This window comes from Aythya ferina, assembly GCF_964211825.1.
Source record: "Aythya ferina genome assembly, chromosome: Z".
NCBI classification, from domain to species: domain Eukaryota; kingdom Metazoa; phylum Chordata; class Aves; order Anseriformes; family Anatidae; genus Aythya; species Aythya ferina.
In genome coordinates this window covers 78292952-78318227 of record NC_140299.1, presented here as the reverse complement: position 1 = coordinate 78318227, position 25276 = coordinate 78292952, and the positions used below count along the sequence as shown (strand labels likewise).

Here is a 25276-nt window from a genome sequence, read left to right as displayed (position 1 = left end):
GGTGAAGGTAAATTTATGGACCATTTGTGTTGTCTTAAGTTGTGCAAAACTTTATTTATATATGGATGTCTGTACTTATGTACGTGTGTGTATAGCAGTATTTTGGCTTTGTGTACCCCAACCCACACAGTCCCTTATTCCCTGTCCATCACAGAGCACTACTTACAACATGAAAAGTTAGAAAACAATAACTAATTACTTTTGGAATAATTAAAAGCTTAAAATAATAAAAATATTACTTGGAGATTTTTTTTTTTAAGCCGTGGTATGCATTATTTATTTTAATTTATTAGGTACTTAGTAACATGGTCAACACCATGGGCCAGGTACTCATGGTGTAAATCAGCACAGCTCTATTCAGTGGTACAAGAGTAAATAAAAAAATGAGGTTCACTTGACTGCTTGGTGCCTGGGGTCTAGACATAAGAAACGGGCAAATTTTACTTAGCTTACGATGGAAGTGGATAAAACGTTTACCCTGAATCGTAAGTATGAACCTGTAATATTATTCACAAGCTGGCCATCTTGGCCTGATTGAAGGTTATTGTACCAATAATATACAATATTTGACACTGAGTATTACTCAGAGTCAAACCAGAAATGCACAAGTATGTTAAGCACTTTACTCATTTGGTTTGTCATTTTAATAATAACTAAAACATATTTTGTACAAATTTAGATTCATTGCCTGTAATATTTTTCCCCCACAAGTTTGCTTAACTGATGTAGCATGACTTCATCCAGGCGCTGCTTTTCCATACAACCACAGGTTCATTAAGTTAGCACAAGACAGCAACATATTTCTCTGAAATCACTTTTTTTTTTTTTTTAAAGTTTCAGAATGCCTAAATATATGAGTGCTTTCTCAGCAACCAGTTACCTTGCCTCTTGTTTCCTACACGCTGGAAGCAACTACTGCCTTTCTTGACTGGCATATGTGTGGGCTCTCTGCAATACCTGAGTAAGGCAGGACTAAAGAGTTAATGTGACTGCCAATTTAAAGGAGCTTTTGCAGTGCTGAGAAAATGCCTTTGGTCATTTGTAAATCCTGGAAAGGAACTTGGGGAATGCTTTGTTCTCCTCACCCTGATCCAAAAGGTAAACTTCACCTATTCTCAGAGTTTCAGGCTCGTTCATTTCCAGTGAGGAGCCAAAGGACATAAAAGAGCCTCCAAGATGAATGGGAAGGAGGACATGTATGTATAAGCCTGTGCAACAGCTGCAATAATTAGAAGACCCCCTGGGGCTAAGAAGATTAAAGTGCAGGACTTTCATTGTTTCAGTTAGACAGAGAAAGGAGGGAGAAATCCATTGTCCGAGTTTTTGCACTTTAAAACATTTGTAAAGGATTTTTTTTCCCTTTGTCTATTTGCTCTCTGAAAGACAAGGCAAAAAAAGAGTTACCCTAGAAACAAATAAAGCAACTGGAAAACAGACTACAACAGCATAATGTTGTCACTGAACATCTGGCAAACAAAGTCAGTCTAATTACAGGAAGGAGTAGCAGTGTCTGCAAGGAAGGGCACTCATAGGAAAGTAATTTGTAGCATCCAAAATTCACTTCTGTCTGAGAAAAGAGAATGTCTTTTACTCATTCACCTCTGCCTTAGACCAGTGAACGAACGTGTAAAGTATTTCACTTTTAACAAACTAGGACTTCCCTGGGTAAGAGACTTGTTCTATGGTTTCACACCTTTGGGCTGCGGTTTTTCTTTATTACTTGCCAGGGTATCATGCTGCAACACCCCCTGGGATGGCAGGGGAAGGGGTCTTCCAAGATAGTTCTTGCCTTATTGTGGCTAGTAAATGACAGTTCACTTTCACTAGTGAGCTCACACTGCTGCAACATGCCCACGTGGAGTCACATAAAGCCTAAATTTCACAAGTAGTCTCATACAGCAAAGAGTACCTAAAGAGAAAAGATTATGATGGTAGTGGTCATACTGTCAATTTTTAGGTCCAAGCCTTAGTCACAGTGGTGCAGACCCTTCAAATATCCCTCACTGCCACAGTTCTGCACAAATTTAGTGATCCTTCTTGCTTTTAATGTAGAAAACAACTTACATGACAAATATATGCCAAAACAAAGGAAACAGGAGTGAGCACTGTATGAGAAGAAGGAACAGCACAACATTTTCAGCTTTCTGCATGAGTAATTCAGCTGTGTTCCTCATTCAAGGCTTTGCACCCATTTTCTGACGTGTTTTATGCTCTGGCAACCTGAGAGGAACAGGGCTGCATTGCATCAGCAGGAGATTGGTTGCCAAATGCCTCCAGGATCCTCTGAGTGTGCAGAGAAAAAGTATGCACCAACTGCTCTGCTCCATCCTCCTGCTCTCCAGGAGCAGAGATTTATTGCGCCAACTTACACATTGCTCCTCTGTGCAAAATCTTTGCCTCCATCCTCATGAACTAATGCAACAGCTCACAGGTGTATGCAGGCTTCTCTGAACAAGCTGTTCCAGAGAAGGAAAGCAGCTGATGCTGAGCATTACCTATGTTTTTCTTGGGAAGGGGTTGCCAGAGTGGAGGACTGGGTTACTACATCTGCATCACCTTTGAATTGATCACCTGCTTTATTATCTCTGCACTTGACCACATGAGCGTTCACTGAGGCGAAAACACTCATATCAAAATTAAAAGTATTTAAAATTTAAAACCAAAAAATACGCAGTCCCTCTCAGAGCTGCCCTCATGTTGGGTGATGACTGACAGGATAAAAATAAGCGCAGCCATTTGTGTCAGCCTCTGCAGGACGCTCTCTCTGCAGGTCCTCCAGCCCGACCCAAACCACATCCATCAGCCACTGCTTCCACAGTTCTTGCACCAGGGCAAGGGCAGCTGGACCACAGCATCCTCCTCCCTGCCGCTGAGGTGCCCTGTGCTCAGACCCGGCTCTTTCTGACCCTAAAGTCAGTTCCCCCCTCCCTTTGATGGTCATTATGCATTGTGCTCTTTCCTCATAGCTAAGGGAGCTGGAGGTTCCTTAGCATCACTCACTTGGGAAAGTACAAGCTTAAAAAAGAAGCAGACAATTTTTATTTAGTAATCAAGGAAGCACGGAGTTTCATCATCAACAGGTGATAAAGTTTAAAGACAGATAAATCTAAAAGATTAAAAAAAAATCTTCAAACGCCATACTTCAGCGATAATAAAGGGGAGTTCTGGCTTCAGAGAGAATAAATCAATTAGGTTGTCAACACACAAACTCTCAGGGCTCAGAGCACAATTGCGTGGCAGTGTTCCCACATTGGAAACAACTCCCATTTATTATCATTATAATGCCTGCAAGAAAGAAGAGTTTGCATAAAAATGAAAATGTGAATTACCGTCTACTCTGCCTCCCTAATTGCTGCTTCTTCCCATTAACGAGGCTAGTATTTTAAGCCCAGGAGTTTCCTTACTGTTTTTTTTTTTTTTTTTCAAACGCAATTTATAAAAGGCTTCTCAGAAATGCAGTGGATTCAAATAGAAACTAACAAAAGAAGGCCGATGAAAACAGGGGAATCCTGAAACATCAGTAAGAAAAGAGTAATGCTATTGCTAAAACTTAATCACTGACAAGACGGGTATTTAACCACAAGATAAAAAAAGGCAAGAAAATTGAAGGATCATGTTTGCCAATTCAAACCTGCAGACATCTCCAAGGTAGATAAAATAAATAAATAAATAAATAAATAAAATAAAAATCATTTTGTTTACACTTGGTCGTCTATATAGCTTTTTAATATCCCATTTCATAACACCACACAAAATGACAAGTTCATTAAATGTTGAATTATGCAATTGTGTTTAAGAATGAAGAATACTGTTACTCTGTACTTTTAGGTCAGCTTTTTATGAGCTATTATGAAACTATTTTATACAAGTGGATTTTATTATACCTAGAGAAAGGGAATGAACATGGAAATAGAGAGGCAGAATAACACTTTTAAATCCTTTTCAGGATACAACTCACCAAAGTTTGTTTGCCTAAAGGTTAGGAGTCTTGTTCACACTATCCATCTAAGTCTCTCTGGTTAGGGAAGAGGGATATGAGCTCCCACAGAGCTCATCTCACCCACAAAACTCAACAGAGAGGAGCTGAGAGTAGCACGAGCCAACATGCTTAGCTTGGGCCAGGCACCTGACTTTAAATTGCTGAAGGTAAAACTTATCCTACATCATTTTCCTGTTTTCTGATTTCATACCTAGCATCCAACTCCCAGTTGTGAAACTGTGATTGGTAAACTATTAGTGGGCAAGCAAAAACTCAAGGATGATCATCAGAGGGCCTGAAGATCACTGCCTATTGGTAGTTAACTTCTACCTTGTCCCTATTAACATGTCTCTACTGGGATACTGGTGAAATGCCCCAGTGCCAAGAAGCAGCTAGAAGTGGGAAGGGAGAGGAAGCTTGGTGTCAGCTAGCAAGAAGGGAAAACCATCTCTCCTCGTTATCTGAAAGCTTCTAGTGCTTGGGATTTTCAGGTAAGAGTGGCAAGGAAACAACGAGGAATGAAGGAAAAAATAACTTTGAGCATCCAAAAATTATGATAATAGAGTAGAATAAAACAGCTGGAAGGGGTCTACAAAATCTGAGCACAACTGCCAAGGGCTCATAACGTGAGACAGTTTGTAAAGTGGGTTTAATAATATCAATTACAAGATGTGTCTTGAAGATAAACTCAAAACACATTAGAAAAATACAATTGCAAGAAATGACAAAGAAAAAACATTCTGAGAAAAGGGGAGAATTTCAAGCAGAAAAGTATAAAGGCGGCAGAGGAGACAACACCTCAAAGGAAAAATAAACATGAATGACATGTGTTCTGCATATTCCACTTTTTGTAAGAGCTCCAAGTGCATAATACTGCAGGACTGTTAGATCTATTTTGAACGCAAAATCTTCCTGTCTGAGAAGCTGATGTAATTACAACAAGCAAGCATGGTGTAAGGAAAGTATTTCCTACAATTAGGGACAGGAAAAGAGGTATCCAGCATGACGAAACTGCCCTTCTGTGTGCGACTGGAGACCTGCCGGCATTGGCTCCTTCCCCAGCCTCACGGACAGCTCCATGGTTGCCATTAACTAGCAGGGTAGGCATCTGGCGGGCCCAAGGCTTCCTGTGTCGACTAAAATTAAGTGTTTCCCTCCCTTCTCTTACGCTTTCACCAGCTGTGAACTGAAAATAGTAACGTGCAGGGTATGGTTCAGTCTAACCGCACAGATCTTTGGGATGAAATACGCAAAGTGCCTGATGAATCATGCAAATGGGCAGTCTTGTTTGATCTTGGGATTAATGAAGGCATATATCACAGCACATAACATTGTTACTTGCAATGCCAAAGGAACCAAATTAAGTGACCCAGCATGTCCTTCTGGTCCTGTGTTGCTGCCTTTCCCGTAATTTATTAACTTGATTTAATGTACAGAACAGCACTGTCACTGAAAGAATAGAAATACAAGAATGTTGCTTTCTGAAGCATCAGTAACACTCCTTCTACCTCTAAATTGTCACCACACAGTCAGTTTGGCAAAAGCTTCCAATTGAGTAATTCTGCTTTACTTTGGGGTTCAGCTGTGATGAAGCAGTTTACTATAATATAAGCTGAACCACAGTAACCACTTTGTCCATGTACTTTTAATTCACTGAAAAGGTGAAGCAAAACATGTCTCTCAGACCTCTGAGAAAGAGTGCTACTCAAATGCACTTTGTCTTTCACTCCATGAGCCTGGAATGTGTAAGTTACCAAAAGTGGTGACAATCTTACCCAGGTTTTATGGGGGTCCATGCAAGCACCAGCTCCAACTCTACTTGGGAGAGTGGACCAAAACAGTGCTGAACCACCCCAGATGTCACCTCGAAAGTTACTGCAATTAACATGGAAAGAGGATTCTCCCATACTATGCTAACAACAAGCGACAAACTATGCACAGAGAGGACACACCTCTCTCCTTTGGCAATTATTATTTTGGGGTACAGGCTCAAAAAGTTGATATAAATAAATTAAATTACATTTGTGACAAATTCATTTGCTTTTGTTATCTTTTTTTTTTTAAGGTAAAAGTTGAATTTACAAGCCTGCAGAAACCCTTACTAAAATGAGGGCGCAAAATATGAGTGGCAACACTAATATTAAATCTTTAAAAGTCTGATAAATGCCATTTGTAGTTAATATAGAATGGAATATAATATATATTCAATATAATAATAATAATAATAATAATAATAACTTAAAATATATAATATAATAAAATGGAAAATCAAGTGCAAAAATGATAACTTAACAATGCTGTTTTCTGTGTGGGTCAAAATCTGGCTTCTTCTCCCCAAATTTTAACATTAAAATAATCGTAGAAAAGAGTAGTTTCAGAGAGAAAATGGTGTGTGTGAAACTTTCTTTAAATTCCAAAATGATCTGAATTGTGCATCTCATCACAATGTTCTGAAGGAACACTAACACAAGGTAAAGTATTGCCATAAATCATCTGATATTTTATTGTAGTGAACATCTGCTGCTCCTGGATATAGCTACGTAGTCAAGGGAGCACTTGAAAAGGAAGAAGGAATGCCAGGTACATTCATTAGTGAAAAATAATGTTCAAACCAGGATTTCTTTTGTTTTAGACATTAGTACTAAACAGCTTATGAAGTTATAAAGACATTAATAGTTACACTGATTTATTGTATTTCCAAATTAAGACCACACCTTCAAAACCTTTTGTTGAATAGACGCCAAAAGACTGCTAAAGTTAAGTTTGACATACTGGATGAACAACGCTTTATTAAGCTCACCAAAAATCTTAGCCAAAGCCATGTCTTTCAAAAGCAGATACTAATGTTTGTTTGGAGGTTCAATCACTTGAGTAAATAAATACCCAAAATTCAGAAAACACCTGAGTGCAAAGAAGCACAAGGCAGAGTCCAAATCAAAGCTTGTGAAAGCTGGTACATCTACATAGCACAGTGTTCTCCTAAGTGGAGTAATTTGGGCCCAGACTTCGCACTGACATGGCATAGTGCCTGGGCTAACATGTCCTGCCTTTCAGCAGTTTATTACTTCAGGCTTAGTGCCAAACTGACAGGGATATATAGCATCAGGCTCTGGAGCAGTCTACGCTGTACTTATCATGCTGTAAAAACAGGATCTTAGGAGAAGAACACCTATAGATCCAATGTTCCTTTTGCCATTTACACTCTATTTAAAGCCCTGCCTCTTTTCTTATAGTTCTTTATAAGAACAATTCTCTTCCTCAAAGTTTTGGAGCCTATTTCCTTTTAGTGCTTGCAAGCCAGCTATTAGCCCTGGATCCATGGAAGAATGTTAGCTGCCTTTTCCCTATGTGTTTTCATGCAGCTTCTGGCAGATGATTCTCCAACCTATCCAATAATAATTATGTGAACAAAAGGAACTTTTCCTTTGTGCTTGATGCTCCTATCACAAAAAGAGTGGTTCTCAGTTTACACATGGCAAGTGGCACGAGAAGCCAGCCACAGCTCCATCAGGGCAAGGCAGTTGCTTCTTTTCATTCTAGAGAAACTATTATAAAGAAACTACTTCTGCCCAGCAACTCTGTCTTCTTGTAAAGACACTGATATTTTCAAATAGATCTATTATATTATGTCCCATGGTTCAAAAGGACTGCTTTAGGAAAACTTTAGAAATATCTGCTAAAAACAAATTGTAAAAGCAGGAGCTCGTCTTGCAAAGGAAATAAAACCAATCAAAGAATCAAACTACTATGGGAAGAACTGAAGGGCATTTGTTCCAAAAATCAAAAGTAGCCTCCCAAAAGGTGTAACTGAGAAATGGGAAAGCCACAGGCTGGAAAATATTCCTAAAAATAAACAAAAAGAGAATGGAGCAAGTCAACACTTAAGGAAGGATGACAATTTGCTAAACATGGTCCTTCAAGTTACATGGTAATTATTAACTTTTGCCATGTTGACTGTAATCACTGCTGACTACAAATGAAAAACATAAATTCTTACCATCAACGGCCAATGATACAATGCCTTGTGTGTCCTCAACTCCATACATCACATCACAGCGATACACCCCTGCATCACTTGCACGCAGCTTAGAGAAAGTCAGTGAAGCATCACCAGTCTCCTCTGAATGGGTTGGAACAGACACCCTGTCTTTGTAGTTTTGGCCTATTTTGATGTTCCCATTCTGGGCCACCAGGACCGTGGTTTCTTTTGCATCTTTTCCACTTTTATCCAGTTCAACCTTTGACCATTTAATTCGAAGATATTCAGCTGCATAGCTGGAGGCTATAGTGGGTGTGGTTGAAAAGAAGCATGGCAGGACTGAAGTTCCAGACAGGGATCCTTTCACCAGGGTTTTTTTTTCTGCTTTAACTAGAAGGTGGAGGGGGAGAGAAAGGAGATATTGCATTAGTGGACCAGCAAAATCAGAAACATACATTTCACTGGCATTTAATGATTAACAGACCAGAATTCCATGAACCTTAGCTGGTTCATAAGAGGTCTGCTCATTGTAAGGTAAAAAAGAGTTTGTACCAATAACCCCAGCCCTTAGTTGAGCCCCTTCCTGTCTGGACAAATTAATTCACTGATTTATTTATTTATGACTCTTTGATTTATTTTCTCCATTTTTTATTGTAGTAAAGTTATCAACTTTCTTTGGAAATTATTTTAAAGTTTATAGATGGCAGTTGAACTGTAAGAACTATGTTTTCATTCTTCAATGGAGTAAAACCACTCTCAGTGACAGCTGGCCAGTTATCACATATTTGTTTCTGGGAAAACAAACAAACAAACAAACAAACAAAAAACAAACAGGCATTTAGGGGAGCTACTGACTTTTACTCCTTGTCTTACCTCAAAACAGCATGTTCATGTGCTCAAGTCCTAGAAGTACGCAAAGTCATAGGCTGTTTTACATTGCACCACTTACATCATTAGTCTTTCAAGGGTTAACTCTTTATTGCATACATGCTGAAACAAAAGCCTTTCCAGTTATATCCTCCCAACTAGTCATTCTTTCAAAATTATTTCCTTGGAGCCTAGGAGCCATTAACACATTGCAGAAATGAAGTAGTTTAGGATGTTAAAGCGAAAAAGGAAGCAAAGTGTGCAGAAAGTCCCTACTTGGCTCAAACTTGACTTGATAGGACTTTTATCATGTTTATGACATCTCCAGCTGCAAACACTTTACAGTGAAATGCTTCCATCTGACAATATCCTGAGGGGAAAGTTGACTACTGTTCATCCAACCTGCACACAGCAACTGTCTAAAGACAGGATTTCAGTAAGATTTATTTTCTGTGTCATGTTATTTCACCATATTTAATGGCTTAATGAAGATTAAAAGCTGACATATAATAGAACCTATATCTCCTCTTTCACTGACCTGCACTCACACATTTCTTCAAAGGCTGAAAATGATGATCAGCAATTTTAAGTCAGCTAAGATTCGTGACGTTTAGAATGAAAATATCTTCAAATACCAGCCACCAGCACAGTGAAATAAGAGACACCAGCACATGAACATTACCTAGCTATTTATCTATCTCTATTTATCTATCTATCATCTATGCACAAAAGGAGTAGAATATTTTGAAACACAAAAGAGAGAAGGAGAAAGGGAAAAAAAAAAAAAAGAAGAAGAAACTGTTTATTGATTATTTTAACAGCAACAGGTGACATTGTGTAGCATAAAGAATTTAATAGTATCATGTAAAGTATCATGTTCAATACAACAATCAGTAGCTTATTGGCCATGAATTTTTATAATAAAGAACTAATCTGAAAAAGAAAAATATTGAACTAACCAGAAAATACCCAGAAATTGGAACAGAAGTCCTTAGGTCATTTCCATTCATGCCTACCTAAACTGAAATGCTTGGGAACACAACACAAAGACAATCAAGATATCTGTATCAAAACTGATTAGACAAGAGAAAGTATAGCAGCAATGGTGTAGTGCTGTGTGAATACAACTGCACTGCATACAATCTCAGCTGAAAAGTCCACATGGAACTGGATTGTTTGAGTAGATCTACCAGCAAGTTGCTTCACTCTATGGTTCAGGCATGCACTGAGATTTTCAGGCTTACTTTATCAAGCAAGCAGAGACTGCTGATGCTACAACTCACATCTAACAGTCAAGCATTAACTGCTTCACACAGCCTGGTCCAGATTTAGCAAGAATCTGTATGTAAAAAAAGGGATAACAAAAACAGGACCAATATAAAACTGAAGACTAGAGAAATTGCAAACTGAAATTGAAGACAATCCTGTAGAAGTTACAAAAGACTAAACACCAGTTCAAAAGCTTTGATTGCTAACACGTTGATTTGGGTAAAATAAATAAATAAATAAATAAATAAACAAACAAACAAACAAATAAAAACACCACCAAACCATTGAAGCAAGAATCTGGGGGAAGTCAGATACCGCTTACAAGGAAGTAAAACATTGACTTCCCTAATGTTAATTGATTGCTAAAAACTTGAAATGGCTGCTTTTATTCTGAAGATTTATAGTAGGAAAACATCACTGGCTCTTATATCACCTTTAATTTCTTGAAACTTCATTGAACTACCATGGGGTAGAGCCAGAAAAATAGAATGAAGACTTAGTCCTATCAGTTGTGATGGAAAAACTGCCAAATTGCACAGGTGGGAGATTAAAATCAGTCTCTAAATATTTAGCATTTATTATGATCTTTTGTCATCTATATACATTACAGGAACTTCTTAAATGAAAAATGACCTCGTTACAATTATCCTGACTGACAGAATTTTAATAAACTTTCAAGAGAGTTGTTTCTGGTTATGTGTGATCTGGAATATCAGTACTGAACCCTGAGGAAATTTATTCTCTTTAAAAATTGTGTCTTCACATCAGTAGACTGAAACCCTTGGCAGCGAAAACATCATCATGATATGCAAACTAGATTTACCCTACACAGGACCACAATCTAGAAAAGGGGAAGACCACATAGGTACAAATATATATCTAAAGGTAGTAAGCATTATAAAGTGCTTTTTAAAAGCACTTTCTGTTTTGACTAGCAGATGAGGAGAATGAGCAAAAAGACAACAGAAGGTGAGAAAAGATCTTTTTCACTACTGAAAAATAAATAAATATATATATATATATATATGTGTTTGACATTAAAAGCTAGGAGATGTTACTGCAAGGTAACAAAAAACTTGTTTTTTTGCAGTAGTCCAAGCAGAATTTACTGGCCAATGGAGAAAGTATCAATATCTTTTATTAATTCATATAGCCCTTTTTTTTTTTTTTTCTTTAGTATTTTCCCTATGCTTGTACTCTAATGTTGTGTCTCTTTCTGAGCTACTATGGATGTTATGTGACAGACTATTCCTTAGAAGGAATTTGAACATAACTTGAGAAAAGTAAGTATTGCCCACATCACAAGCTTTCCAAGTGTTCCATATCATCACTGTTTCATGACATATCTTCACTTACCCATGTAGGACCTAAAATACTGGTAATATCATGCATTCTTCAGCAAGAGATGGTTCTGAAATGTCTAAACTGTCTGGCAATTAATGTGAGCATTCTGTCACTAACTAAAATGTATCACTCATGGGCATACTTAATTCATTAGTGAAAATGCATAGGCAATAAAAAAATACACAGTTAAATCCGAATCACCTGGCGACAGACACGTCTTGGCAGAATTCCCAGCAAAGTCAATGGGAGCTTTGTACAAGATGATGGGACTGCAGTGTCAGGCTCAGAGCACTTCATACAGTCAGCTTACCAGCAAGTCCTGTGGGCCTTAGCATTTGGGTTTTTGTGTCTTCCTCAATTTAAATATTAAATATCTCCAACATCAGAATAAGTAGCATGAGCAGAATGAAGACCTTTCCTATGTGATACCTCAACAAAAGACAGTCCTGTCAGGTCTAAATTACTGGGTAGGATTTTCACAGACTTAGTATTGTGCTATCTTCCCCTAATCTAAAGGTAAGATATATTAATCTGTTTATCATGGAGATGATGGCACATAGTACTTTTTTTCTTAAAATAAAATAAAATAAAATAAAATAAAATAAAATAAAATAAAATAAAATAAAATAAAATAAAATAAAATAAAATAAAATAAAATAAAAATTACATCTTGGCTTTTCACACTATTTTTCCCCCCTAGCAAAAATGCTGTAGGTCTTCCTCGTCTACCATTTTGGCTGTAAACATAACTTATCTTGCCAATGACATATGGATTGCTGTCTTTCTTTTGAAGTTGGACAAAAACTATAGAAAAACTTCTCACTTGAAAGCAAAGCATCTTTGTACAGAATAGAATTCTTTGTACATTTTATTTATTTATTTATTTATTTATGGTAAATGTTACAAAACTCTTAAAGTAAAATTTTAAGGGATAAAAAAAGGACAGAACTCTGCCATGTTGTATTACACTAACCATATGACAAGACCAATAGGTATGGAATGGACAAAAAGTGGAACAAATGCCTTACGTGAAGTGACAATGCTTATAGGAACAGTTTTGCTATGAAATTAAGCTTCACTGAACAGAATGTTGTTACACATTAAGCAGACAAAAAAATGCTTAAAGGATAAGATTTTATTTAAAACCACATTTATGAGATAAAAGTAATCTCATTTTTTATTTCATCCACAACCTACATATACATACGATATATCTGTCAAGAGCAACTGAAATGACCAATGAAGTTGTGTGTTCTGTTAATCTGACTACTAATAATAAGTCTAAGAGAAGTCTTTTCACTAACCCTAATTTAATTAACCCTTTTTTAAATGAAGATATTCAAAAAATAAAATTAATGGACTGCTTGCACAAACTTATATGAAACTTTGACAGCAGACATAACTGAGGACCAAGACCCAAAGAAAGTTTAATAACATAATAAAAAGCTTGCCATGTAAATATGCTAGGTATTTATGAACGTGACCATTCAAATAAATGAGAGTGGAAGAGAAAACAAATACATGAATAATAATTAGTGATGAATGCATAAAATTTTTAATGCTTATAAGTTGCTCTGTTCTAAATTAAACTTCAGCTTTGTTATGGCTTAATCTGACCCCCAGATTCCAGGATTTACACTTAAAAAAAAATAAAATAAAAAAAAATAAAGAGGAAGAAGGGAAGGGGAAGGGGAATGTTGAGGTGAACATCGAAATCAAGCCTTTCAGGGCCACTGGCAAAGAAAGGGAAGTCTTTAGGATGATGTTCCTGAATAATTGAAGCAGCCTGAGTGATGCCAAAATTGAACATCAGACTGAATGACACATGATTAGAGAATCAGATAGGAAAATAAGGTTAGTTTCCAAGTATTACAGATGCTTAGAATTTTCAACTGAAGTTTAAAGTTTTCAACAGAACATATTTCCTAGTAGAAAATGCCAACTCACCAGAACTTATTTTTTATAAATTAATTGTTGTTTTTGTCAAATTCCCCATATGAGTTTTGAAAGAAAGACTTTAAGCTTTCAGAACACTTTTGCCTGAAAGGAAATATTGCTATTAATTATATGCAAGTGACTACTTAATTAAGCCATATGGGGTTACCAGATCCATTCCAGGAACAGAGGTATGGGAATCTGTGGTTCATGAAAGATTTTGAGGCATAAATTTTGCATTCAAAAGCAGGATGTTAAAAAAATTGAAACTTAAGAAATTCCTTAATCATCCAAATGTAAACACAGATTTCATTTAAAAGTTTGCTTTGCTTTTAACTAAAGTAACAGCTGTATTGGAAAAATTTGTGATCTTGTAGCACCTATCCTCAAAAAGGGGTGTATATATACACACAAACTGACTGTTAACTTCTACAAAACAGAAGGATATGGATCAATCCCAGACTCTATTGGATTGATTTATGAAAATGTTTTCATCATCTTTGTCCTCTCCACCATGGCCACACTCTAAGGAATCTCACGTTTAAGAACGTTTGTGGCAAAAGTACAACCCTCAACTTTGAAAATAAAACTCATGAACTTTACAGTGTATTTCTAGGAACAAAAGAGTTTTTCTACACTTCTTCCAAAAGCTTCAGGTGAATAAAAACAACTTGGAACTTGGTCTATATTCCTGAGGTGACCTTTCCAGCATTTTCACATATAACTTTTTGTTTACTTGAAATTCTATTCTGGAGGTCACAAAAGCAATTTTAGAGGTGATCAAAGGCGGATTAAATTAGGAGACATCTAAAGGTGCCATCCTGTGTTCCACCACTATAAGGGTCAGACCCACTTCTCCCCCCAAACTCCCAGGCCCCTAATTCTGCCAGCTCAAGCAGATGTGAAAAGCATTGAGAAAGATCAAAGACATGATCCAACCGAAAACTAAGCTGAAAAAAAAAAAAAAAAAAAAAAAAAGTCATCCGCTTTCAGGCAAATCATTTACCTGATTCAGCTGGCCATATATGATAAATAAGTGTCATCACAAAGCAAAACATGCCAACTACCACCAGGGGATAGAGAAAGGGCAGAACTACTCCACCTAATACTAAAATATATGTGAGATTAGATATAATAGCCCAAATATAATAGCCCAAAATAATCACAAACAGACTTTAAATCAATCATAGCAGAAACATCAGGTTTAAATATCTTGTCAGATTCCTTTCGTAGGCATTGGAATGGGCTTCCCAAGGAAATGGTTGAGTCACTATCCCTGGAGGTCTTTAAAAGATGTTTAGATGTAGATTTTAGTGATACAGTTTAGTAGAGGACTTGTTAGTGTTAGGTCAGAGGTTGGACTAGGTGATCTTGGAAGTCTCTTCCAACCTAGATGATTCTGTGATTCTTTGCCAGGTCCTGCACCTGGGGCACAATAACCCCAAGCAGAGCTACAGGCTGGGAGAGGAATGGTTCGAAAGCTGCCTGGTGGAGAAGGACCTGGGAGTATTGGTTGATAGTCGGCTGAATATGAGCCAGCAGTGTGCACAGGTGGCCAAGAAGGCCAACAGCATCCTGGCTTGTATCAGAAGCAGTGTGGCCAGCAGGGCTAGAGAGGTGATCGTCCCCCTGTACTCAGCTCTGGTGAGGCCATACCTCGAGTACTGTGTTCAGTTTTGGGTCCCTCGCTACAAGAAGGACATCGAGGTACTCGAGCGAGTCCAGAGAAGGGCGACGAAGCTGGTGAGGGGCCTGGAGAACAAGTCCTACGAGGAGCGGCTGAGGGAGCTGGGGTTGTTCAGCCTGAAGAAAAGGAGGTTCAGGGGTGACCTTATCGCTCTCTACAGGTACCTTAAGGGGGGCTGTAGCGAGGTGGGGGTTGGTCTGTTCTCCCACATGCCTGGTGACAGGACGAGGGGGAACGGGCTTAAGTTGTGCTAGGGGTGTTTTAGGTTGAATATTAGGAAGAACTTCTTTACTGAGAGGGTTGTGAGGTATTGGAATGGGCTGCCCAGGGAAGTGGTGGAGTCACAATCCCTGGAGGTCTTTAAAAGACGTTTAGATGTAGAGCTTAGGGATATGGTTTAGTGGAGACTGTTAATATTAGGTCAGAGGTTGGACTTGATGATCTGGAGGTCTCTTCCAACCTAGAAATTCTGTGATTCTGTGATTCTGTGATCTCTCCTTACATGCTTTCCATCTCAAGATCAGTTATCAGTTTAAAATCTTTATACCTCTACTCCTTTGAGTGATGTACTACAATTCACTCCATTTTAAAGCTGACTAATCATGGATAACACTCTATCGTATCTTAAAACAGACATTTCTGCCTTGAAGAAAGCTATAACTTAGCAAATAAAAAGTTGTAAGTTTGCTATGTAGACTTAGATTACCAGTTCATGACCTCTTGTGATCATCATTTACTTTGCCTCTCAGAATGTTTCATATGAACAAATTATTAAATGCCTGGTGTGGATCCAAGAGCCATACATCAATGTACATTTACAGACATTTTACTAAGTAAAAAATGGGGACAAGCAGCTTAACATTTAATAATCAAATGAATCTCTGCCCTTCTTGAATTAGAAAACAGAAGCTCAGTTTTCATGTCTTGCCCTCTCTCTGAAGCTTTGAGTTTGTTGTCTGTGAGGATGACTCTAATCATCCTGGTTTGTTGTGTTCTTAGTGAAGACTGGAGTAAAAAATTAATTTTAAGGAAGAAGGCTCCCAACCTGCTTGAGGAAAAGGAGGAAAAAACATATTTTTAAGTCAACTCCACTAAACACAACATTCTTTTCCTTTATCTTACAGGACTACCTAAAGACTTTGCTAGACATGGTATAAAAGTAGGATAAAAATGGGTATATATTTTCTAAAGGCTAAAATCAGTTCCTAAAGAGGAAATAAAGAAAGAAAGAAAAAAAGGAGGGAAAAAAGAAGGTAGGAAGAGAAGAGGGAGGGAAAACTGAGGGAGGAAGGGACGGAGGGAGGAAGGTAGAGAGGGAAAAGCAGAAAGAAGCAGATAAAGCATAAGTAGTAGAAGGAGTACAAGAAGAAAAATTTGTGTCTTGCCTTGAGCCTTGGGGAAGTTATTATCCCAATTTTCTGAGTTTGCAGCAGCTGTAGGGGCTTTTTCCTCACTACTCTTGAATCAAAATGTCAAATACCAATAGCAACCACATATGAATAGGTACTTCAGTTTTAACATGTTATCACCATGAGAAGCAAACACGGCTCCTCCTTTCCACCCAAAACTAAGACCTGCACCTGCCTTAAGATGTCCTTGCTCTAGGCTCCAGCAGCCAGGAGCCTGCCACCATTCCATCCAGGTAAGCTGACAGCAGCCCCTCACAACAGAATGTCTGGCAGCCGCACTGCCCACCTCAGCTGTGTGCTCCTAAGTGGGCCACAGAGCCAAGCATAAATTGGGGCTACTGGTTTTCCCCATACCCCATCTGTATGTATATATGTACCTTCCACCCTGACTACAGAGAGGGTGTCATTGACCTGTAAACCCAAAAGGCTTCAGTGGTATGACTTACATGAGAACAGTCATTGGAACCTGACGGGTAGGTATGCCCTAAGAATCCCCCACTTTATTCACCACTTCCGCAGCTTGTCTACGTCCATCCTGGCAGTCTGTTCTTGCTCCCCATCAGCAGCACTGAAGCCCTTGTGGAGGGCGTCTGCACTAAAATTAGCCCCTGGCAGCCCTCACCTTATCTACTGCAAAGAAGCTCTTCTGTGAATCAGGCTGAATGTACGAGACATATCTGAACAATAGGTCCAACATTTCACAAGCACAAGCTAAAGAATTAAGACACATTCTTGAACATTTGGAGAAGGCAAGCTGTTTTGCTTCACGCTATGTAATGTTGTTATCACGCTATGCTACTGCCTTTATCATCACTTGAATTATAGTAATGGCACTTACAAGCCTCCGGAAACATCAGACAGGTGTGTAAAAACCTCGTCAAAAGCATGCCCACCCACTAAGTGTTTTTTGTATAAATCAGTAAGGTAATAGGGAGAAAACAGAAACAAAATTAGGTACACAGTACAGTAAAGACAGTGGCAGAGGCAAGAGCAAAAGCCAAATCTCCTGAGTCCTGGGAAATATTCTACCAATTCCCATTTTCACTAAAATAAATATTAATAAATGAAACGGTATATAACAGACTTACCTTTAGGTAGCATATATGTTATAACTAACGTGGAGCACATCCATATGATACTTTTTATATTTAACAACATCTTGACCTACAAATAAAGAAAAAAGGAGTAAGTAGTTAGTAGTACATTGTGTGACAATTCAGTACATTAACATTTATCATTGACATTAGAAGGAGTCATCTGCTCAGGAAAGATGTTCAGCAGGACAGTACAGTAATCCTTAATATACTGAGCTTTTGGCATTTTATTCACTGTTTTAAACCTAATCCCATACAGCAGTAGCAGTACATGGATACAACATGATGACTTCTCCCTGTTGAGGTCTTGCCAGTTCAGCTCCAACCTTCAGGTGACTTTATGTCTGTAACACAGACTATCTTATCATTTAGCACCAGCAAACAACCTGTTCTGCATGAAACAGTTCTGAAAATGTTTCTCCTGAATCTGCAAATACCCTGAAAAATTAAGAAGCATGCTAACAAAAGCATTATAATTCTCATAAATGTCAACAATTATAATGCTTTTGTAAGTAGTCTCTCCTCCACATAGCTACACATATGCACTATCTAGACATCATAGGGAACAGCTTTCATCAGCAGTTTGTCAAGCACTGACCTTAAAAAAAAAAAAAAAAAGTTTTTAATCACAAAATCCCAAGTTTCCTGATATTGCTGCCAAAATACACTGCTTGGGTTCTGAACTTGGGCAAGTAACCTGAACTCAAAGACATCACAGCTGAATTGCTTTATGGAACAGCGAAACAGAGATTTAGTAGATACAGACCTGTGTTATCTCTATGAACCTTGTGTTGCATATACATATTTTAGCATTTTTTGCATTAGCATTTTAATTTCTTGCTCTTTACATGTAAGGTTTCAGGGTTAAGGCATTAACAAACACACCCAAAAACCTCCGCAAGCTATCCTGAACATGACAGCAAGACAGAGTTAACTTCTTCAGAAAGCTACTGGTGATGTGTTCAACCTCAGGAAAGTTTTCTACACAGCTTACAGCTTTAGCCCAAACTTCACGGAAGTCTGTGTGAATTGGCATCTACCCTGTAATGGCTGGATGGTTGAGAAAAGATGCAAAACATCTTAAACCAAGCCCTTCCAGTGAGTTAATCTCTAGTATAACAGCATCATGTTCAAAATTCCCACCCAAAAGGGTTGAAAACCCAAGAGTTTTCATTCCCTATATGTGGATGGCTAGGGCTGTCTGGTTGCACTGGGAAACATGTGCTGCAGCCTATTCCCAGGGCGTGGAGGAAAGAATACAGCTGCTTTCCATGGAGCAGGCTGCACTTTGCCAAAGACGCCCCATCTCTGCTTCATCCACTCGACAGCGCTCACAGCATGATGTGATATCACTGATTTGGCAATGTTAACTTCACAGGATCTTTATGACCGAATCCCAAACAAGAACCAATACCTCTTTGACTTCATTCAGTTCGAGCACTATCCTCCATTAAACTTTTCCTGAAGACTCTAACGCCAGACAGACAGTTTTATCTTCCCTACAATTTGCACAAGCAAAGTTGTACATGGAGAAGACAAAAGTGGCTATTTTATAACTCTCTATAGTTATTAGTTTGATAAAAATCTATTCTGTGTTCAGTATACCAAGCCCCCATAACACATTGAAGGCACTGATGAGCAAGAAGGTTGCACATGGTAAGAGCTGCAGATGTCAGAGTCCTAAAGCAGTGGGCCAGTTTTCAGACACAGGCAGATATTTGTTTGCTTAGATAAACACTTAAATTATCTTCATTATTACACAACATCTCAGAAAATGAGAGGTCACGGTGAGCCTACAGATGTGCACAAACCAGAAGATGCTTCAAGCATCCCTTGAGTCCTGAAGCTTCTGGAAAGCCTCAAGCACCAAAGCCACTGCAGAGCAGCTTCTCAAGTAACACAAGCACTCTGAAGAGTGGAGAAGAGAAGACCTACTGCTTTCTCCTCCCTCACATACGGTGAATGCAGGACCCGCCCGCGGAGCAAGAGCTCCGGCCTTTGTGAAGGCATGATGGCTCCAGATCTCCCTTTGAGCTGCTCTGTCCACATGTGTTTCCCATGCGTCACACACTGGCTGTATCAGCAGCTAAACAAAAATCTAGAACAAATTGTTTACAAGTTTAGCTTTTGTGTTTACCCATACGCCTCATCTCCCGCCTCCCTCAGAAGGCAACCTTGGATTTTCTGACCAGAAACAAGGGAATCAACAATGAGATCAAATAAATTCACAAAGAAAAAGGAACTAGCAAAGGGCTTTCATTTTTCCTTGTGCTGTGGCTCCAGCGTGTATGAAGGATCACATCCTCCCATTCCTCTCTACCTCGCACACACACACACAGCACCATAGATCCAGCCCTGCATGGGTGACTGCATTATAAAAGCAATTTGAGGAATTGTATGGAAAACAACATCTTCAGCTTTCAGCCATGAAAAACACATATACCCCAAAAACATATGGAAACAGAAAAGACAGCTGTGGAGAGATAAGTTCCTGCTGAAGACCAGGTGGTACTAAACCATCAGAGTATTCATGGTTGTGATCTCTACTCTTGGCCTTGTACAGAAGGCTGCTGAAATTACACCTGCTGCATTGAGAGCTTGGACAGCTCAAAAATAAATAAATAAATAAAATCACCCTCATTTGAGCAGAGTTCAATATGAGATACCTGCCAAAAATCCCCACCCAGCACTGGGAAAATCACCGCTCAGCCCTTTCTTTTTTTAAATCTCCTCCACCCTGAGGCTCCTAAGCAATGAAAAATGCTGGAGAAAGGGTTCATTTCTCACCCCTGAGATTCATGAACATGACTCCCCTGCAACACACCATACATGATGGTTTTCACACTCTGGTCCTCTGCAGGCTCCCATAAACACTCCTGGGTTACTGAGTGCTGCTCCACTACAGCTGCCAGAATTAAACGTGCAATTACCCCACCGCCTTGTCTAAGCAGCAGACAAGAAAAGCAATACCCAACTCAGCCCCCAAGGGCAGTCTCGCCTGGAAGGAGAACACAGAGCTCTTCAGACCTCAGCAATCATTTCTGGAGCTGCAGGCAAGGCAAGACACTGCAATCAGATGGCGCTGCTCCTGCCTACGTTCCTTGTACCACAAAGACTGCAGTTGACTGTGCTCCTGGACAAAATCCCTGCTCTAAAATCAGTGGTATTTCCCATCCTGCTCTCTGCAAAGGCCTCTGCTGGCTGGTTGCTGTACTGCCCCAAAGTCCACAACAATTAGCCAAAGTCTTTCCAATCATACCTTTTTCCAGACACTTTTTTTTTTTTTTTTTTTGCCTTGGTGTCATTACACCTTGAGGAAGAGAAAGCCATAATGCTATGGACACAGCAAGAAAATCCTGCCAACTAAAGGCTGCACGACTTGAGTAAGTGTTTAATTTCCACCTTCTATTAAAAAAAAAAAAAAAAAAAAAGTGTCTTACTTCATGTGACCACACTCGGGTTGCCTGCTGGCTAGTGTCCAGCTGGACTGGTCCAGTTTACTAGGAGCTACTGCATACAGACTGATCCACAGAAGTCATTTGCACTACATTTCTAAATTGGATGCAACCCTGAGCACAGTAAATTTTTTTAACCGAAAGATGCCAAGTCCTTGATATACTTCACATCTTTAAAAACTAGCAGAGGAGGTTCTCTCTTTGGGGAAAGAATAGAGCTCTTATTTTTGCAGGCACTCTTACTTCCCCTGCAAGAGCAAAGAGGCATAGGAGCAAAGTTCTGACCTTATTCCAGCCTGTGCTTAGTTTGCAGTGTAAGCTTGATCTCACACCAATGCTATTTTAATTTAACCAGATGGGAGAACATCACGTCTCTCTTTCTAATACTGGGTTAACAAAGACAGCAAATTGTCCCGGTGTGAGACAGACTGAGATGTACCAACCAAGAAGTCTGCCCAGCTCCTCCGAAGTTGGAAAAATGAGACATTAGCTATTTTCCTAGAGGTGATACTGTCACAAAAGGGTGCAGCTTCTCAGGTTGTGCTGAGATTGATTCAGCACATTTTCCACAGCTGGACTGTGAGAGCTGGATATGTTTGCAGAAAGCAGTCTCTACCCATCTACCCTCCTTGCCTGCACAGTGAAGGTAAGGCTCATACAAAGAAAGAAAGAAGAAAAAAAAAAAAAAAAAAAAAAAAGGAAAAAAAAAACACCTATGAGAACCTGGCACTGGAGACTTGAGGTTGCTGCTCCTACTAATGGGTAAACCAGCAAATTACACAACTTTCCAGCAAAGCCTGGGCAGGCTAGAAATGACCTATCCCAGATGCAGCATCTCTCTTGCTGCTCTCTGAGCACTGGCAGGCACCTTCACGGCTTCCACCCTTCCTCAGAGACACAGGCTGTGTGCCTGATTCTGCGTCTGCATGCCTCTAATCCTTCAGTGATATGTCCATTAATTGCCAACACTTATCAGCTTTAGTGTAAGTGCCATTTAATTGACTTTACTGGTGACACTACGCCTCGGCCATGTGATTAATTAGTGGGCCGTGCTGCCACATGGCCAACTTGGCCTCGGTCTGCTTCACCAGCGGCATCTGCTCAGCCTGTCACCACTTGCAGAAGAGTCCGTGAGGCCTTCACAGAGGACCTGGGGGCACCTCCAGCATCCCCTCCTCACCACCTAAGGCACGCAGGGGAGCTCCCCAGCCTGCTGCCGGCTGTCCAAGCCGTCATCGGGACGCAGATGGGAGGCTGACCAGAGCACAGCGTGTTCTGGCAGCCGCCCCTGGACATCCCCCCGAGGCCTTCATTTAGCCCAGAAGCAGCCCTGTCCCTTCGGGCAGCCTCACGGCGATGCTCCAGGAACCCCCCCCGAGGGGTGTGGGGGCTCCCAGCACCCCGTGCCCCTTGGCTTCAGGGGACAAGCCGGGCCGAGGCCACCAGTCCCTGCCTCCAGCCCTCTTCCCCGGCGGATTCGGGCCTGTTCCGTGGGAGCCGCCCCCAGCACGGCAACGAGACGGGGACCCCCGCCCCAAGCAGCTCCTCCCTGCCACCATTTTATGGCCAGAGCCCCCCGTCCCCCGCCAGGGGGCGCCCGGGGCCGCCGTCGCGCCCCGACCCGTCCCGTTCCTCGACGGCGCCCCGGGGGGCTCCGCCGCGGCACCCCCCGGCCGGACCCGCCGCCCCCCGGCCCCATTCCGCCCTCCAGCCCCCACTCTGGGTGGGGAGAGAGGATGCGGGGGCGTTTTGGGGTGCAGACGGTGACCCCCGCCTCCCCCGAGAGGCCCCCGGGTCCGCCCCGCCGCCAGGGCGCTGCGCGGCTCGCAGCCCGCCAAGTCTTACTCATCCCCTTTTGGAAGGAAACTTCCTTCTTTCTCGCCCCCCTCCGCCACCTCCCTTTTTCTTAAAAAAAAAAAAAAAAAAAAAAAAAAAAAAAAGGAAACCACCCAACATTCACGCTCTGGTTGTCCCAGGATGGGTTTCTGCAACACGTTTCGACACTCGTTGCTTAGAGGGAAAAAAAAAAAAAAAGGAAAAGGAAAAAAAAAAAGAAAAGGGGGGGGAGGAAGAAAATTTTAAAAAAGAAAAAGAAAAGGAAAAAAAAAAGAAAAGAAAATGGAAAAAAATAAGGAAAAAGAGAAGGAAAAAGGCAAGAGGGGGTAAAGGGAAGAAGGGGGAAAGAAAAAAGAGGGAAAAAATAAGGAAAAAAAGGGGGAAGAGGGAGAGGAAAAAGACAGGAAAAAAAGAGGAAAAATGAGGAAAAAGAAAGGAAAAAAGAGGAAAATGAGGGAAAAAGAGGGGAAAAAAGAGGAAGGGGAGGAAAAAAGACTAGGAAAAGGGAGGAAAAAAGAGGGGAAATAAAAGAGGGAAAAAAAAAAAAAAAGCGGAAAAGGGGGAAAAAGAAAAAAAAAATCATTCGGGGTTTAATCCCCGTGCCCGGCGAGAGAGGGGGCGGCCGGGAGGACGTGACAAGTGGGACAATGAGGGCTGGCCCTCGGCCGCTCCCCGCCGCCCCTTTGTGTGGGGAAGGCACCTCAGAGCTGCATGGAGGGGGCTGCCCGCGGGGCCCCCTCCCCGCGGGGTACCCGAGCCTCTGGCAGAGCCGCCCCCCGGCACACACACACTCACACAGACACGCACACACACCCGCTTTTTCCCGCCGTCGAAACTCTCTTAATTCCTTCCACGATGCTCTCTCACTTTCTTTGTAAAACAAAGGAAAACCCAAGGAGAGCGGCGGGGGAAGGCAGTGCCCCGTGCCCCAGAGAAGCTGGCCGCGGGGGTGAGAGGGGGCGTTTTGCTCCGCTGACCTTGTGATCCTCCTCCTTCTCCTCCTCCTCCTCCCACCCACCCCCCCTTCCAGCGGTGGAAATGTGGCTCGGACGATGCCTGCTTGCCGTCCTCCTCCGGGAGATGCTGCCTGAGCACCTCCGTCCCGCTCTGCCCCGACAGCAGCTTTCCAGGAACATCGGGGAAAGAAAAGGAAACAGAAAGAAAAAAAAAATAAAGAAAGAAAAAATAAAAAGGAAAAAAAAATAAAAAAGAAGAAGAAAGAAAAGAAAGAGAAAAGAGGGAAAGAAAAAAAAAGAAGTAAAAAGAAGGGGAGGGTGGGGGGAGCACACAAGGGCGGAGGAGGCTGAGCACACGCTTTTCCCAGCGCAAGAAGAGACCTGATGGCAGGAAAGGTCCCCTCCTAGCACTGCCGTCGCCCTTGCTACACGAGCGCTTTGTGTATTTAGGATCCGTACAAAGCAGCTTCCTCCCTTCTCCCTCCGGACCCCGTCGCAAACCAAGGTGCAGTTCTACCTTCCCGGCCATTCAATCCAACTGGCACCAAAAACTTCTGCCAGGGCTCCCACCCCAAAATCTTTTTTTCCTAGTTTTCTTTGTTCTCTCCTGCGCACGGAGGGGCTTTTGCGGGTCCCCGAGCATCCCTTCTCCTCTCCCGCCCCGCGTCGCTGAACTTACCCCAGGTTGTTTAAATTCGCCAATCACCGCTATTCTCTCCCGCTCAAGGTTTGCGGTTCAACTCTTTGTCCCTCTCCAGGTACCGCCGGCCAAACGATCGTCTTAAATTTAACAAAGCTAGGTGTTTGCCGGCACCCGCGTGAAAAGGAGGGGGAGAGAGAAAAAGCGTATTGAAAAGAGTTATAGTTACCTTAAAAGGTAGCGTATTGCAGAGATTGCAAAAAAATCACGGCGTGGCGGCTCGGCTAGTCCAGAGATCCCAGTGGCCGCATGAACGAGTTAAAAAAAAAAAAAAATCCCCTTGGTGGTGGTGGAGCTGGAAGGAGGTGGCCGGCTCCGGGGTGCCCCCTGCTCCCCGAGCACCTGCCTCCGAGCTGCGCCGAGTTGCACGGAGCTCGCCTGCAAGTTCAAATGCGAGGCTCAGCCACCCATCATTATTATATCATTGTACTGCCAGCGCTGCAGAGGAGGGGCGCTGGCTCGGCGAGAGGAGGGTTCTCAGCCTCAGCCAGAGCCTCCCTCGCAATCGCAGCGCTCCCGCAGCTGCTGGGAGCGGGAGAGACCCCAAAGCCCTCCCGCAAGGGGCTCCGCGACCCCCCCTACAAACCCGCACCGCCCTCCGCGGGGAGTCCCCCGGGCAGCCCTTGGGGGTCCCGGCCCCCCGGAGCCACCCTCCCCCCACGGGGACCCCCGGACGGGTCCCTGCGCTCGGCGGCTTCAGCCCCGCGGAGAGGGGCACGCGGGTGCGGGAGGTGCATTGTTCCCCAATTAAACAATTAACCGAGAA

General features: G+C 41.5%; 1 protein-coding gene across 2 annotated transcripts in view; it reads right to left on the bottom strand.

Moving 5' to 3' along the window:
• The window catches only part of VCAN (versican), a 112822-nt gene extending 87947 nt beyond the window's left edge, over positions 1-24875 (bottom strand). For both annotated transcript variants that reach the window (XM_084504966.1, XM_084504967.1), the window contains exons 1-3: positions 24680-24875; positions 17558-17633; positions 7977-8348 (exon numbers count right to left, since the gene is read on the bottom strand). In XM_084504966.1, coding sequence (XP_084361092.1) covers positions 7977-8348; positions 17558-17627 — 442 coding nt within the window. In that variant the 5' untranslated portion in view covers positions 17628-17633; positions 24680-24875. The remainder of the gene's footprint in view (positions 1-7976; positions 8349-17557; positions 17634-24679) is intronic.
• Positions 24876-25276: the final 401 nt, after the last annotated feature.